The sequence below is a fragment of the Mastacembelus armatus genome, chromosome 15 (genome assembly GCF_900324485.2).
Source record: "Mastacembelus armatus chromosome 15, fMasArm1.2, whole genome shotgun sequence".
Lineage (NCBI taxonomy): Eukaryota > Metazoa > Chordata > Actinopteri > Synbranchiformes > Mastacembelidae > Mastacembelus > Mastacembelus armatus.
This window is the reverse complement of record NC_046647.1, coordinates 8,705,729-8,718,067: the sequence shown is the minus strand read 5'-3', so window position 1 is coordinate 8,718,067 and position 12,339 is coordinate 8,705,729. Positions and strand designations below refer to the sequence as shown.

The 12,339-nt window shown below is 42.2% G+C and overlaps 1 protein-coding gene across 2 annotated transcripts in view; it reads left to right on the top strand.

The window, feature by feature from the left end:
- The first annotated feature begins 4,183 nt into the window (after nt 1-4,183).
- The window catches only part of disc1 (DISC1 scaffold protein), a 41,613-nt gene continuing 33,457 nt past the window's right edge, over nt 4,184-12,339 (top strand). The window contains exons 1-5 of one of the 2 annotated variants that reach the window (XM_026309112.1): nt 4,184-4,710; nt 8,228-9,162; nt 9,566-9,635; nt 10,976-11,132; nt 11,836-11,923. In XM_026309112.1, the coding sequence (XP_026164897.1) occupies nt 4,641-4,710; nt 8,228-9,162; nt 9,566-9,635; nt 10,976-11,132; nt 11,836-11,923 (1,320 nt within the window). In that variant the 5' untranslated portion in view covers nt 4,184-4,640. Of the gene's footprint in view, nt 4,711-5,961; nt 6,164-8,227; nt 9,163-9,565; nt 9,636-10,975; nt 11,133-11,835; nt 11,924-12,339 lie in introns of those variants that run through there. The other variant, XM_026309113.2, reaches the window with a different exon arrangement.

Sequence of the window (12,339 nt, the reverse complement as noted above, 5' to 3'; positions counted from 1 at the left end):
TTTGTACATTGTACGTGCCTATTCTCTGGCAGGCCCATTGGTACACACACACACACACACACACAGAGTCAACCCCTCACTGCCTCATTCGACCCTCTTTATACAATTTTCATCACGCTGCAATGATGTAAATTCAAAAACCATTTCGGGGCACGCTAAAGTATATTACTCAAAAATAACTTCAATTCTTCTGCTCCCTTTTCATCACCTGATGGTATTAATTATTACCATTACCATCCTCCCCTAAATAATGTCTGCGTAATCTAAAATCAGGAAACTCTTACTCGTATTTGGGAAAACACCATTTTACAATCAGATTAAACCTCAGACGAAGTATTACTTTATGAGCCTGCTTATTCAAGAAACAACAACATGGCGTCTAGGCTTGCAGCAACACTTGTGTTTTGTGAGCTACAGTTGGTTCTCTGAGCTTTAGGAAAAAATCTGACTGTGACTAATTCTACTTTGTGTATAAATGTCAGGTATTCAGTAATATGTCCTCTGTATTGTGATATATGTTATGCTACATTTAAATATTATTAAAACAGGTGAAATCAAACGTAGAGGGCCTGTGCTCACGCTAACGATCCATCATCATCGAGTGCTTATCCTGATTCATCCAGGGTCACAGGGGGATGGAGCCAAACTCAGCTGGCACAGGGAGAGGTAGGGCCTCTCAAACCAGTCTATCACAGGGCTGACACATAGAGACAGACAAACACTCACATTTACACCTATGGGGAATTTAGAGTCATCAATTAGCCTAACCACAACCTGCATGTCTTTGGACTCTTGGAGGAAACTGGAGTACCCAGAGAAAACCCACACAGACACAGGGAGAACATACAAACTCCACACAGAAAGGCCCCCGGCCAAAGCCAAAACCTTTGTGCTGTGAGACGACAGTGTTAACCACCATGCCACTCTTATACTAACTACCCAGGGTTTATCTTCATTATAAAACTTGACTTTCTGTGTATCACGATTTAACCAGAAAACAGTAAATTCTCATGATCGACATATATATTTACAGTGGGTACGGAAAGTATTCAGACCCCTTTAAATTTTTCACTCTTTGTGTCATTGCAGCCATTTGCCAAAATCAAAAAAGTTCATTTTATTTCTCATTAATGTACACTCAGCACCCCATCTTGACAGAAAAAAACAGAAATGTAGAAATTTTTGCAAATTTATTACAAAAGAAAAACTGAAATATCACATGGTCATAAGTATTCAGACCCTGTGCTCAGTATTGAGTAGAAGCTCCCTTTTGAGCTAGTACAGCCATGAGTCTTCTTGGGAATGATGCAACAAGTGTTTCACACCTGGATAACTCACATGCTATCCATTTCTTCTGATCCTCCTTGAGATGGTTCTGCTCCTTCATTGGAGTCCAGCTGTGTTTAATTAAACTGATTGGACTTGATTAGGAAAGGCACACACCTGTCTATATAAGACCTTACAGCTCACAGTGCATGTTAGAGAAAATGAGAATCATGAGGTCGAAGGAACTGCCCAAGGAGCTCAGAGACAGAATTGTGGCAAGGCACAGATCTGGCCAAGGTTACAAAAGAATTTCTGCAGCACTCAAGGTTCCTAAGAGCACAGTGGCCTCCATAATCCTCAAATGGAAAAAGTTTGGGACGACCAGAACTCTTCCTAGACCTGGCCGTCCAGCCAAACTGAGCAATCGTGGGCGAAGAGCCTTGGTGAGAGGTAAAGAAGAACCCAAAGATCACTGTGGCTGAGCTCCAGAGATGCTGTAGGGAGATGGGAGAAAGTTCTACAAAGTCAACTATCACTGCAGCCCTCCACCAGTCGGGGCTTTATGGCAGAGTGGCCCGACGGAAGCCTCTCCTCAGTGCAAGACACATGAAAGCCCGCATAGAGTTTGCCAAAAAACACATGAAGGACTCCCAGACTATGAGAAACAAGATTCTCTGGTCTGATGAGACCAAGATTGAACTTTTTGGCGTTAATTCTAAGCAGTATGTGTGGAGAAAACCAGGCACTGCTCATCACCTGTCCAATACAATCCCTACAGTGAAACATGGTGGTGGGAGCATCATGTTGTGGGGGTGTTTTTCAGCTGCAGGGACAGGACGACTGGTTGCAATTGAAGGAAAGATGAATGCGGCCAAGTACAGAGATATCCTGGAAGAAAACCTCTTCCAGAGTGCTCAGGACCTCAGACTGGGCCGAAGGTTCACCTTTCAACAGGACAATGACCCTAAGCACACAGATAAAATAACAAAGGAGTGGCTTCGGAACAACTCTGTGACCGTTCTTGACTGGCCCAGCCAGAGCCCTGACCTAAACCCAATTGAGCATCTCTGGAGAGACCTGAAAATGGCTGTCCACCAACGTTCACCATCCAACCTGACAGAACTGGAGAGGATCTGTAAGGAAGAATGGCAGAGGATCCCCAAATCCAGGTGTGAAAAACTTGTTGCATCATTCCCAAGAAGACTCATGGCTGTACTAGCTCAAAAGGGTGCTTCTACTCAATACTGAGCACAGGGTCTGAATACTTATGACCATGTGATATTTCAGTTTTTCTTTTTTAATAAATTTGCAAAAATTTCTACATTTGTTTTTTTCTGTCAAGATGGGGTGCTGAGTGTACATTAATGAGAAATAAAATGAACTTTTTTGATTTTGGCAAATGGCTGCAATGACACAAAGAGTGAAAAATTTAAAGGGGTCTGAATACTTTCCGTACCCACTGTATATAACGGTTTAGCTGTAGCAATTAGTGACAAAGCATTCCTTTTCTCGTTAAAATAGATATTTGCAACAAATGGTGCACAGCCTACAGGGAATAGAGTAAAACAGACAGTTAACCCACACAACAACAACAGATTTAAAAAATACACAGTAACGAATGTGTGCAACCAAACCCCATACCCAAGTCTACCCAAATCTGTGTGAAGCCTGACATCTACTGGAGAAAGCAGGGCTTTACTGAGGTATTAACAGACGAGGAATAAGGTGAAACCTACTACATCCCAGTGTACATGCCAGTATTTTAACAGCGAGAGAGACAGAGTGGGGTAAACCTAAAACATGGGGTGAGGCATGAGCCCCAGTGGTGTCAGTGATTTCCTAGAGGGTTTGTTTCCTTCTTTGTCAAGACTTCTCAACCTTTTCTGGCTTCAAGTTATCACTAGCCTTTGTTTTCTGTCAAAAACCCCTCCCTCTGTATTTCAGATGTCTTTTTACTGGTTGAATAAATCATATTACGCTGAAAATAGCAGGATATCTTTACTGTCCTCAAACGAATCAGATTAAGACATTTTCTAAAGTTTCTCTTAATGTAATGCTGTTCAACCCGATTTTAACATCACATTTATTCATCTGACCACCAGTTTGTAAATCACTGGACAATGTGAGGATTTACCTGTTTTTTGTGATAAGATAATTGTCAGTATGTCTGTCACTTGCAATCCCAAATGCAAAGGTCCTATATGATCTGTCCAGTTTGCCACTGAGCAGGTGAGGTCACTCTACAGTGCATGGAAGACAGTGGGTTTCATCCCATCTGCCACAGCTTCCATTCTCCACAGTGTGGTGTAACTAGTCAGAGCTGTACTCAGTACTGAGCTGTTTAGCACTGGGTCTTGTCCTGCAGCCAGCCAGGCTGAATGAATGGAGCATTTAGACGCGTGGGAAGAAGGATAAAAGACTCTGCTCTATGTGTGGTCTCATGCACAAAAGAACATTTTCACATTAACACTGGGATGGGCGTAGAAAAGGCTAAAAAACAAGCATAATTCTCAGTTTCTATATTTATATTTGAGCAGAAAATAACAACGACTGGCATCTCCTGTTGGCAACTACAATTTGAGGCAATACTTTGAGCCTGATGTTGAATATTCTATCATGAAAGCATCAGAAATGATCTTTAAAGTGATCATAAAGTACTACTTGTACAATACTGCAGTAATAACATTTCAAACTACACGCAGTTATACATTTGCATTTGAACTTGGAGTCTTGTTTATGCGTAAAACGCTTAAATTGAGATACTGAGAGCGCGTTTTTCTTAATTCCCACTTTCCTCCTGAAATAAAACATGGATAAAAACAAACAGTGTGCTACAGCATTCGTGGGCTGCCCGCTGTGGTTATGAGGCGGGCTGAAGGAGTCAAATTCCTGAACACGTAGGAGCTCCACGCGTTGCTCCAACTCGACGCAAGACGCAGGGGCGCAGCGGATAACGGGCTGCTGATGTGCGGCTCGATCAGACATTTTTATCTCGGCGAATTCTTCACGATGTTTTTCCCACAAGAAACATGATACAAAGACTGTTTTTTTCCACTCTCTAGACCGTCTGTTCATGCGCAGCTGAACCCATTTGTTTGCAGCTGAAGAGAAGTGTGAGAGTCTGGCGATCAGGGATCAATACTTGTATCATCGGGAAATGTTTATTATGGACAAAACAGCCCATGTAAAAGTCGTTTTCACGCCTTATTTGAAAGTGGCTGTGGAGAGAATAACAGTCTGGATTCACTTTTCCACAACGGAAATGAGATCAGTCCACTTCTTCTAAACATGGTCGATGGGAGTCCATGTAGTCCAGGACCGGGATCTGACATTATTTGACTTTTGAATACAAACTGCTTTTGGTTAATGGAAAGATGTTTGCTGGACTGATGGGGCTCGACTGTCACAGTAAATCTCTGCTTCACCGCTGCGAAGTTACAGAAGGTAAAGGGATGTTTTTAATGTTTCCCTGTTGGCTCTTCACATTAACCAAACAATTATCTGTAGATTTCAGCCAGATCGTAGGGATGAAAATAGCTGTTTAGGATTTTCACACTTTACTTTAATGTAATAATAACAATAAAAATCGAGACATGATTAAGGGTAATAAGAGGGTGCTGAGACTAAAAAGTATCATTTAGGTCATAGAGGTTAGAGGAACAAGTGGGCCAAGAACTCAGATCCTTTATTTAAGTAAAAGTAGCAATACTATACTATACAATACTACACTATACTATACAATACTACAGTGTAATAATACTTTGTAAAAACTCGATTCATAATGTACTTTAGTAAAACTGTACTACATTAGTATTAAAATAAATAGCCTGCACCCAAAGTAAAGCACTTCCTAATCAGAAAGGCACATTTCACATTCATGTTTACGATAATATTGAATTATAATTACAGATGCATTATTTTGTCTTTCACTGATGTTGCAGCTGGTAAAGGTGGAGCTCATTTTAAATATTTTATACCCTGCTATGAAGATCATCTATAATTTGAGTGACTTCACAAACTACTGGGGAATTTCCCAAAGAGGATCCGTGAAGTATAACAGTTATACTGTATTCTGTTTTATTACTGTAATTTCTTGAAACGTAACTAGCAATTAATGCAGTGCAGTAAAAAGTACAATATTTGGCTCTTAAAAGTGAAGTCAAAGTATGAAGTAGCAGCAAGTACAGCACAGTAATCTACTCTCCACCACTGCCAGTCAGCCTGTCTGATGAGTGCCTCTCACACACACACACACAGTTTAGCTGTCTGTGATCTAGTACCGCTCAGATAAGAGTTTCATCTAAAAGTTTTGAACAGTGATGTTTGGCGTAACATGTGTAGCAGTTAGCTGAACCCTGTTATTATGCTATGAAATAAAGAAAGTGGTGCTGTTCATGATGTTAGTCTCACACTACTGTCCCTCTGCAGCAGTAACCCTGTCATATTCAGCTGGTTTATATTCCTCATGAGGCCACACAGGAAACATGGAGGAGTTTTCCTATGAACAGCCTCATAATAGTAGAGCGTAGAGCAACAGATGCAGTCCTGGAGTATAGTCCACGTAGTATAGTTAGGTTTCCTGTCAACCAATGGACTCACTGACAGATAGTCAGATTAACTTCTGTGTCATCATTTGTCATATTTATGGTCATAAGGACTCTGGTGACTTTCACTTCCCTGTTTCTGACACTGTGGTCGGTCATAAGTGAGATGCTGGCATCTGAGGAGCTGCTTTCTCAGGAGGCTGCTGACATGCAGATCTGCCAGCGTGTGTTTGTGTGAGGGTGCTGAGCCTGTTCCTCAAACGTTTGTGTTTTCATGAGATCCCCTGCATTCCTCTGCTGAAGCACTTTGGACAACCAATGGACTCAGAGGAGTGCCTCTTTAATCTACCAAGGTAAATAATCTGGCCTCTTCTAGTTGAGAAACTTCAGTTTCTCAGACTCTAGTCAGCAACAGGTCACACTGAGAAACTGCTATTGTTGCAGTGGACTCATCTGATCCTTGGTGTTCAACTGCTTTAGGTCTCCTTTTGTTTATTTGCTGTTGGTGCAGGAATTCCTTACAAGCTATTTTAGCACAAGAACTAAGAGGAAGCAGCTAATGACATAGCTCTGAAGGACTTTAGCCGCCATGTAGATGCCCCCTAAAGCACAAGCACACACACACACACACACACACACACACAATGGGCCTGAGGCATTTCCTTCCCCTTTACTGAGAAGAGCCGTCTTTGTGTAATCGAAGCATGTTGATGATAGAGTAACACTGTCTATCAGCCACTTCTTGTTTCAGCTGCTGGGCTCTTTGACTGTCTGGAGTGGGCTCTATATTATACTGTATCTTGTCCACGCCAGATGGTGGACGGTCTGTGGTTGTATCTGGAACCTAGGGAGAGTGTTGGGTTTCTTAAATTGGTTATGGATCAGTGGCCACGTCTGCAAAGAAACACTAATGCAGTTGTATGTAATCTGAGCTTTAGTGCGGTGGTCTCAGTGGACGGTAGGCTCTTTTATTGAAGACTGTCTCTGCTCCACAAACACAGCCTGGATACAGTGGGATTCACCCTCAACATCACAGCTCTCCCTTAAGTGCTGTCTCTTCCTCTCCGGTCACATGGGACGGTTTAGGACTGACATCACTGCAGGTCATGAGGGTTTGAGCAGCGAGCTGTGGTTACTTTGTGGTGGTCATGGTTTGTGTGATGCCCTGCATTCTTGTCTGGACGTACAGCCACACACATAAAAGTTAAACTGAGTGCAAATTAGACAAATAAAGTCAAATTAGACAAATGAAATTAAAACTTATAGCACTATATCTTGTTCATTTTATGTACACGTTTAAATTCATATTAATAAAACTCAGTGGTGTTGTTCGGCTTTTTAAGTATCTAACAGGATTTTACAATGGCAGTACCATGACTGCTTGCACTGTTTTCAGTACAAAAGTGTCAGTGTGTCTCTGTGTGTCTTCAGTGTGTGCATGTGAGTGGGAAGAGAAAATCGAGAGCTACAAGTGAAAGAGGGAGCAGTGCAGCTGTACACAAAGGGGCTGTTGATTCCCCACATCTCAGCTTGCCTCCTTGTCTGAATCCTACACATTATATGTAATAATCATGTGGATCTGCAGCAGGTGTCCAGCCCTGAACACAAACTGGCCTTTATCACCCTGCTCCACTTTCAGGTCAAGTACTGTTTACATTGATGTGTTTCACTTCTCATTGCCTGTCAACAGGGCAGTAGTTCTCAAACCTGTAAGATTCACCATAGAAAGTTCTGGTTCCCTGTTGCTGTGTAAAACACTCTGATTTCAGGTTCATTTAACACTATTAGGAAAGCTGTGTTATGTGAGTAGTTTAGTTAGAACTTGTTATTGTGTCGTCTGAGTAAATCTTGCCAGTCTGAATCGTGATAGCCTCACTAGCATCAGAGGAGTTTTGTTTATTGATTGTTTCATCTGACTTTTGCTTCCACATCCCTGCAAGGCCTGTACGCCCTTATTGTGGCCCACGCCACAGTCAAGAGTAATAGGGCTCTGTTTTCAAACATAAACAGATACAAATGCAAATCTTGGAAATGTTGGTCATGCAGCCCACAGTTCTACTGAGAGGAGTGTCTCAACTCAAAATGACTGTGTGGCTTTGGTATTTCCCAACAGCTGGAGTAGAATCCTGGGAAATGTTGCACAGCTGCCCAGGTCGTTTCTCATTTAGTTAGCGATGCTAGCTTTAAGGGCAGAGAGCTTGGATCGGATGGAAGTACCTTTAGTTTGGTTATATATCACATTGAGAGCGTTAACAGTGTGAACAGTGAACATTCTTGTGTAATTGGGCCCTTTTTTCCTCACATGTTCCTGATGTAGTTGATGATTGCACAGTTAATCCTGCCAGTTCTGTGAGCTCACTCTTTATCTTCCTGACGACTGTGTTGTCCAGCTTAATGGTTAATCTCTGCATCGACAGGTGGCAGAGCACCAGGGACAGCTGGCTCCGGTCGTAAGAGGCTCCATCGAAGACCGGGGTACATGAGAGGAGAGCAGTCCAGACTACAGAGCAGTACGTATGAACAGGAGGAGGAGGAGGACGAGGAGGAGGAGGAGGACCAGGAAGGGAAGACATCTTGCGTTAGGAATGGAAAATCAGGATGCCACACTGACATCATTGATGCAACCAGCACACAGAGGATAAGCCTGACACCTGCTGTCAAAGTGTCCTCAACAAATCAGCAACAGCCTGATAAGCTCACATGTAGCTCCTGGAAGAGTAAGAGTTTCCTGTGCTCTGTTACTCATTCTCTTCACACTGTGCACTGTGGCGCTATTAACGGTACGTCCAGCCATGAGGAGCAGTCCTCGCTGCCACAGAGTGAACTCAGGTTAAGCCCAGGCCCAGCACCACAGGACTCCTTTAGCTCCAGCTTTAGTTTCATCCAACAGTCGCTCAACTCCAGCCAGAACAGGGACACAACCACTGCTACACCGGCCCAGGAAACAGAACCACTACATCACTCAACAAAAGCGCCTAGTACGCCTCAAACAAAGCCAGCAGCCTTATGTAGTGAGATCTCAAAGCATTCAACTCCCGTCCAATCACCGCCTTCTTCCACTCCCAGCAGTCAGGCTGAGAGAGAGGACCTGACTTTAGGTGGGAGGTTTTGGCGGGATGGTCTGTGGGGTGGTAAGGAGGCCACGTCCGACCTGGCTGACCCTGACTCCCGGTATCTGGACGTAGAGATCACCTCCTCCCCGTCTGTGGACTCAGACACCGCCTCCGCCTCCTCTGTCACCTCTGGCTATGAGAGTGCCACGCCTGCCTCCGACCAAGGCTGGGACAACCTGGTGAAGAAGTATGAGGGTGTGCTGCAAGGCTGCCTCCAAAACAACCGCACTCACACCAAGGTGAGCCACTTCTGATGTGAGGAGGAGAGGCTGGTAAAGAAGAAGCTGCAGCCCATGGCCAATTAACTTAGCTCAGCATAAAGGGAAACAGCTAGTTGTAAAGCCTACCTAGTAGCTAACTACTGCACATACTGAACTAACAAAAATATTTGCTTAAATTAATATTAATATTAATATTAATATTAATATTAACTTAAAGAGAAAATGAGTCAGGTTGGTTCGATACAGCTGGTGTAGTTATGCTACATGAGATTTTCAACTTTATGCGCAGTGACCCAGTATCTCTTTGAAATCACGGCCACTGCACCAACACTGCTTTTTTTTGTGGTGTTTGGCGACTGTTTAAAGAGCATTGCCCTCTGGACTGTTGGATGATCTGTTCTGTCGTCTGTCTCCCTCTCAGATCGAATCCATGATGTTGAGGCTGCAGAGACTGCAGCAGAAGGCCATTTTGGATGATGACTATGACGCAGGTGAAAAACGACTCACTTGAGCCTTGTCTTTATTAAGTAGGTCATTTCAGCTTTGGTTGAGGGGAGTCTGACATTTTTTTGTTCCTTTCATTTGACATTTTTGAAACTGAATTTTTTAATGAAATTATTTCACTCCTAATCAAAACACTGAATGTTTCATTTAGTAAAGTGAAAAGAGGTACAAAGTACAAAGTGAAAATGAAGTGGACAGAAAGTCGCCTGCAGCTTCACATATGGTAACTCTGTCCTGTTCCATCATTGTGACTGAGTTATATTAAGGTTTCACTGACATTTTCATTCAGATTCAGACTTTTATCAGTCTGATGTTTGTCCAGTGGCTGGTAGAAGCCAGATATGAGCAGTCACCCAGTTGTTTTTACTGGCTGTCTTTCTAACTGAATTAGTTGTAGATTATGTTAGGTGGTTTGATAAGGCACATGACATACTACACTGACCTTTACTACAGAGGTTGGTCATATTTATTGAAACTACCCATTTACACAATTAACCCAGAGATTTCAGCCTGTATTCCTGGTTTATGTCCACATGGTGTCAAATATTATCATCAGTTGAGCTACTATGAGTAGTTTTGAATGTTTCAGCAGAAAGTTCAGTGTCAGATTAGTTGGCCAAGTAAACGTAAAATCCAAAAACCACTGAAGGTAGAAAAGCCCTAGTTCAAACCCTACATTTATTTATAAGAAAACCTTTGGGGCCGCTGAGGCTTTGTCAGCACTAATTCTTGTTCCATCATTAATGTTTAGCTTCTAAAGTTTCAGCTTTGAAGACTGCATGGGAAAGAGCCAGCGACTCCTCAAACCTAACAAAGTTAATCTGGGCTTTATTTTGAATCTGTTTTGAGAAGGACCTGTGTTCATTTAATGGGTGACCTGAATACTCTTTTCTAGTTGGCCAGTGGAAAGTTTATTTTCATAAGACGTCTGTATTCTGACCCATTTCTTCGACCTTCTGACAGAAATAAATACCAACATCTGCTGTCGATGTCCTGTAGACTTTGAACTATTGAGGTGAAGCGATTATTTGACTCACTATGTCTTGTCAGATTTTCTGGTTGCCCTTCTGATATTGTGCATTGCACATCTTTCAAACTTGGTAATTGAATAAGGAATCCTGTCTGCTGCCTTATTTAAGTGAATGCAGGTTACACAGACGTTATGACCTAGATAGTAATTTGCTTTCAGCCACAACACAGCACTATTTGCACGGAGATCCTAAGTCTCTACATTGACTTTCTCCCTCGAACGTAGCAGCTAATAGCTGGCATTTCTTTGGTGTATGGTGTTGGATGTTATTCAGAGTATGTGTTGGTGCGTTTTCAGCTGAGCGTTTTGGGAAAAAGCTGGAGGAGCTGTGCAGGGAGCGAGGAGCTCTACAGCTGGGTTTACCCTCCAGGCAACCCAGCGTGGCTCTGTTCCTGGAGCGGCTCAGACAGGTGGTGCACAGCGCCCTCCAGAAGGCAGAGAGTTGTCAGCGCAGGTCAGTTGCACAACACTGGCAAGAATGCTTCTAAGATGAATTGTCAGCCTATACACAACTCACACTGGTCACACCCAGGAGACAGGAAAATCATCGTCTGATTCATGACCTAAAAACTGCAAAGCTCTCTGTCAAACATTAACATCACAGTAATTACAAGCTGTGTTTTTTATATCAAAGTATAATGTTACTGATATTAACGTGGAGATTTTCAAACTTTGTCCTATGATCACATCTATTCTGTCCTTCATTACAATGTTGTAGAAGAGTTAGGGAATGATGTCAGAAATAGCTCTTTTAGCAGGAAGGAAGTCAGGTGGGGCCCATCCTGAGGGGATCCTGGACAAATGTAACCTAAAGCTCATGAAGCTACTGTGTTCTCCATAAATTCCTGCTCAGTTTTAAAAAAAGAGGAAATGAAATTCTTCCGAAGATTCTGGGTCACCTTTGAAATATAGTCTTTCTTTTCATTTGAGCCAGCTGGAGAAAGAGTGAAAAAAGCAGGAGTGAAATGGTTAAAACTAACTTTAGTGGTAATGGAACATTATGCATTAGCATACCAGCACAGAGTGCACATGTGTCAATATTAACTCAATTCAACTTCTCCTGAAAGAGTCCAAAAGAACCTTGAAATACTGAGCAAAGGTATGAAAAACACAGCTTAGGAAAGTCAAACACCAGTCACTGTATTTTCTCGTGGCAGGGAGCCTGATGCAGGGGAACGCTCTGACTCACTGCAGGGTCCGCTGCATCAAAGAGATCGCCTGATCCAAGAGAAACGCCTGTTAGAGGTAAATTCACTTCGGCTTCTAGTGTTTATTTCTGGCACTTTATATTCAAATGTCTGTTCCATTCGCTGTCTTTACTCATGAAAAATAAATGAAAGTAACTTCTAACAGATGATCAATATTTAATTTGGAATAGCTGAACTGTGAAGTACCTGTTCTTATCAGTGCTAATAATATAAGCTCATATTGCAACATATTAATACGGGTAAATGCTAATCATCTATAGAGAGATTTGTGCTCAGATTTGCATCTCATAATTTTAATCACAGCATTAGTGAGGTTATTTACTTGAAAATAGAGCTAAATGTACTGGTTTGGATAATTAAGGTCCATTATTTCATATTATTTCAGTAGTGTTTTCCAATCTTAAAACTACTATTTGAATTAACATCACATCCAACCCAAATAGAAAACAGAAG